Below are 5,000 nucleotides of genomic sequence, written 5' to 3'. Positions count from 1 at the left end.
ATACTGGAGAAATGTGACATCAACTGGTACAAAGCCCGCAACCAATACGGGTCAGTACCGTGTGTGTGTGTGTGTGTGTGTGTGTGTGTGTGGTGTGTGTGGTGTGTGTGGTGTGTGTGTGTGTGTGTGTGTGTGTGTGGTGTGTGTGTGTGTGTGTGTGTGTGTGGTGTGTGTGTGTGTGTGTGTCTGTGTCTGTGTGTGTGTGTGTGTGTGTGTGGTGTGTGTTGTGTGTGTGTGTGTGTGTTGTGTGTGGTGTGTGGTGTGTGGTGTGTGGTGTGTGTGTGTGTGTGTGTGTGTGTGTGTGTGTGGTGTGTGTGTGTGTGTGTGTGTGTGTGTGTTGTGTGTGTGTGGTGTGTGGTGTGTGGTGTGTGGTGTGTTGTGTGTTGTGAGTGAGTGAGAGCATTTGCTGGTCTTTGGACCTTGTTCTATGACTGGTCCGCTACTATTGATCCAGAACATGGAGTTGTTTGTTTGTTTGTTTGTGTGTTTGTTGACACGCAGGGAGGAGGGCTACATCCCCATCAACTACGTGACAGAGAAGAAGTTGGGGAACCTGGCACAGTATGCGTGAGTAAAACTGAGGCTAGAGGAACATCATTGCAACGTCGTGTTGCTTTGGCGTCAGCATACAGTAGATGCTAAGTGGGATCCTCGGGACTTCCGTACCCTAAACTCTAACCTTAACCCTAATCTCTAACCTTAACCATTACCTTAACCCTAATCTTAACCATAACTATTACCTTAACCCTAATCCTAACCATAACCATTACCTTAACCCTAATCCTAACCATAACCATTACCTTAACCCTAATCCTAACCATAACCATTACCTTAACCCTAATCTTAACCATAACCATTACCTTAACCCTAATCCTAACCATAACCATTACCTTAACCCTAATCCTAACCATAACCATTACCTTAACCCTAATCCTAACCATAACCATTACCTTAACCCTAATCTTAACCATAACCATTACCTTAACCCTAATCCTAACCATAACCATTACCTTAACCCTAATCCTAACCATAACCATTACCTTAACCCTAATCTTAACCATAACCATTACCTTAACCCTAATCCTAACCATAACCATTACCTTAACCCTAATCCTAACCATAACCATTACCTTAACCCTAATCCTAACCATAACCATTACCTTAACCCTAATCCTAACCATAACCATTACCTTAACACCAATTTTAACCGTTCAAGTGTAACGATTCTCTTCTTGTGAAGTAGAGGCGGACCAAAGCGCAGCGTGGTGGTTGTTCATTGTACTTTATTTACGACACTATACAAGAACAAACTAACGAAAAAACAAGAAACGTGAGAACTCAAAACCTAATACAGCCTATCTGGTGAACACTACACAAAGACAGGAACACTCACCCACAACCAAACAGTGAAACCCAGGCTACCTAAGTATGATTCTCAATCAGAGACAACTAATGACACCTGCCTCTGATTGAGAACCATACTAGGCCGAAAACATAGAACTGCCCCAAAACATAGAAAAACAAACAGACTGCCCACCCAACTCACGCCCTGACCATACTAAATAAAAGCAAAACAAAGGAAATAGAGGTCAGAACGTGACAGTACCCCCCCCCAAAGGTGCGGACTCCGGCCGCAAAACCTTGACCTATAGGGGAGGGTCTGGGTGTGCGTCTGTCCGCGGTGGCGGCTCTGGCGCGGGACGCGGACCCCACTTCGCCATTGTCTTAGTCCGCCTTATTGTCCGCCTCCGTGGCTTACTCACCATGCCCACCCCTCTCAATGACCCCACTGGACAGAGGGGCTGCTTGGGACAGAGGGGCAGCTCGGGACAGAGGGGCGGCAGCTGCTCGGGACAGAGGGGCGGCAGCAGCTCGGGACAGAGGGGCTGCTTGGGACAGAGGGGCAGCTCGGGACAGAGGTGAAGCAGCTGCTCGGGACAGAGGGACAGCTGCTCGGGACAGAGGGACAGCTGCTCGGGACAGAGGGACAGCTGCTCGGGACAGAGGGACAGCTGCTCGGGACAGAGGGGCAGCTGCTCCGGGCGGAGGGGCTCTAGCGGCCCCTGGCTGACTGGCGGCACTGGCGGCCCCTGGCTGACTGGCGGCACTGGCGGCCCCTGGTTGACTGGCGGCACTGGCGGCCCCTGGCTGACTGGCGGCACTGGCGGCCCCTGGCTGACGGGCGGCACTGGCGGCCCCTGGTTGACTGGCGGCCCCTGGCTGACTGGCGGCACTGGCGGCCCCTGGCTGACGGGCGGCACTGGCGGCCCCTGGCTGACGGGCGGCACTGGCGGCCCCTGGCTGACGGGCGGCACTGGCGGCTCCTGGCTGACGGGCGGCATTGGCGGCTCCTGGCAGACGGGCGGCACTGGCGGCGCTGGGCAGACGGGCGGCACTGGCGGCGCTGGGCAGACGGGCGGCACTGGCGGCGCTGGGCAGACGGGCGGCACTGGCGGCGCTGGGCAGACGGGCGGCGCTGGGCAGACGGGCGGCGCTGGCGCTGGGCAGACGGGCGGCTCAGATGGCGCTGGGCAGACGGGCGGCGCTGGCGGCGCTGGGCTGAGTAGCTCTCCTAGCGCCGAACAGGCGGGAGACTCCGGCAGCGCTGGAGAGGAGGAAGGCTCTGGTAGTGCTGGACAGGCGAGGCGCACTGTAGGCCTGATGCGTGGTGCTGGCACTGGTGGTACTGGGCCGAGGACACGCACAGGAAGCCTTGTGCGGGGAGCTGCTACCGGAGGGCTGGGGTGTGGAGGTGGTACTGGAAAGACCGGACCGTGCAGGCGCACTGGAGCTCTTGAGCACCGAGCCTGCCCAACCTTACCTGGTTGAATGCTCACGGTCGCCCTGCCAGTGCGGCGTGGTGGAATAGCCCGCACTGGGCTATGCAGGCGAACCGGAGACACCGAGCGCAAGGCTGGTGCCATGTAAGCCGGCCCAAGGAGACGCACTGGGGACCAGCTGCGTAGAGCCGGCTTCATGGCATTAGGCTCGACGCTCAATCTAGCCCGGCCGACACGCGGAGCTGGAATATACCGCACCGGGCTATGCACCCGCACTGGAGACACCGTGCGCACCACTGCATAACACGGTGCCTGCCCGGTCTCTCTAGCCCCCCGGTAAGCACAGGGAGTCTGCCCAGGTCTCCTACCTGGCGTAGCCATACTCCCTGTTAGCCCCCCCCCAAGAAATTTTTGGGGCTGCCTCTCGGGCTTCCTTCCGCGCCGCCGTGCCTGCTTCGCCAACTCCATTCTCTGATAGCCTTCCGCGCACTGCTCCATCGAATCCCAGGCGGGCTCCGGCACTCTCCCTGGGTCGGCCGCCCACCTGTCGATCTCCTCCCAAGTAGTATAACCCATGCCATTGCTGTCCATAACGTCCTCCCATGTCCATACCTCCTCGCGCTGCTCCTGCTGCTGCTTTCTCCGTTGCCCATTACCACACCGCTTGGTCCTGTTGTGGTGGGTGATTCTGTAACGATTCTCTTCTTGTGAAGTAGAGGCGGACCAAAGCGCAGCGTGGTGGTTGTTCATTGTACTTTATTTACGACACTATACAAGAACAAACTAACGAAAAAACAAGAAACGTGAGAACTCAAAACCTAATACAGCCTATCTGGTGAACACTACACAAAGACAGGAACACTCACCCACAACCAAACAGTGAAACCCAGGCTACCTAAGTATGATTCTCAATCAGAGACAACTAATGACACCTGCCTCTGATTGAGAACCATACTAGGCCGAAAACATAGAACTGCCCCAAAACATAGAAAAACAAACATAGACTGCCCACCCAACTCACGCCCTGACCATACTAAATAAAAGCAAAACAAAGGAAATAGAGGTCAGAACGTGACATCAAGTAAATTGGGTGACGTCAGACGGACGTCCTAAAGATCCCACTTAGACTTTAGCATCAAGAGACACTCCCAACATCAGTACATATTAACACTAAGCGTTATATTAAATGGCTGTGAAGTAATAGATTATATTATATTGCTGTGAACTAATAGATTATATTATGTTGCTGTGAACTAATAGATTATATTATGTTGCTGTGAACTAATAGATTATATTATATTGCTGTGAACTAATAGATTATATTATATTGCTGTAGAGTGAACTAATAGATTATATTATGTTGCTGTAGAGTGAACTAATAGATTATATTATGTTGCTGTAGAGTGAACTAATAGATTATATTATGTTGCTGTAGAGTGAACTAATAGATTATATTATGTTGCTGTGAACTAATAGATTATATTATGTTGCTGTAGAGTGAACTAATAGATTATATTATGTTGCTGTAGAGTGAACTAATAGATTATATTATGTTGCTGTGAACTAATAGATTATATTATGTTGCTGTAGAGTGAACTAACAGATGTTTAATGTGTTGCTGTAGAGTGAACTAACAGATGTTTAATGTGATGCTGTAGAGTGAACTAATAGATTATATTATGTTGCTGTAGAGTGAACTAATAGATTATATTATGTTGCTGTGAACTAATAGATTATATTATGTTGCTGTGAACTAATCGATTATATTATGTTGCTGTAGAGTGAACTAATAGATTATATTATGTTGCTGTAGAGTGAACTAATAGATTATATTATGTTGCTGTAGAGTGAACTAATAGATTATATTATGTTGCTGTGAACTAATAGATTATATTATGTTGCTGTGAACTAATAGATTATATTATGTTGCTGTGAACTAATCGATTATATTATGTTGCTGTAGAGTGAACTAATAGATTATATTATGTTGCTGTGAACTAATAGATTATATTATGTTGCTGTGAACTAATAGATTATATTATGTTGCTGTGAACTAATAGATTATATTATGTTGCTGTGAACTAATAGATTATATTATGTTGCTGTAGAGTGAACTAACAGATGTTTAATGTGATGCTTTAGAGTGAACTAACAGATTATATTATGTTGCTGTAGAGTGAACTAATCGATTATATTATGTTGCTGTAGAGTGAACTAATA

The 5,000-nt window shown here is 49.2% G+C and overlaps 1 protein-coding gene across 4 annotated transcripts in view; it reads left to right on the top strand.

Annotated features, from left to right (window-relative positions):
* Positions 1-5,000, top strand: part of LOC110514818 (tyrosine-protein kinase Tec) — an 83,910-nt gene that overhangs the window by 47,948 nt on the left and 30,962 nt on the right. For all 4 annotated transcript variants that reach the window (XR_016490404.1, XM_090214946.1, XM_090214947.1 and 1 more), the window contains 2 exons: positions 1-50; positions 502-567. The exon at positions 1-50 is cut by the window's left edge and continues 180 nt beyond it. Coding sequence is in view for 1 of the 4 variants with exons in the window: in XM_090214946.1 (XP_090071072.1) it covers positions 1-50; positions 502-567 (116 nt within the window). In the remaining 3 variants the exon portion in view is untranslated. The remainder of the gene's footprint in view (positions 51-501; positions 568-5,000) is intronic.

Source organism: Oncorhynchus mykiss, chromosome 21 (assembly GCF_057628025.1).
Source record: "Oncorhynchus mykiss isolate SJ-2025 chromosome 21, ASM5762802v1, whole genome shotgun sequence".
NCBI lineage: Eukaryota > Metazoa > Chordata > Actinopteri > Salmoniformes > Salmonidae > Oncorhynchus > Oncorhynchus mykiss.
This window is presented reverse-complemented; position numbering and strand designations above follow the sequence as displayed.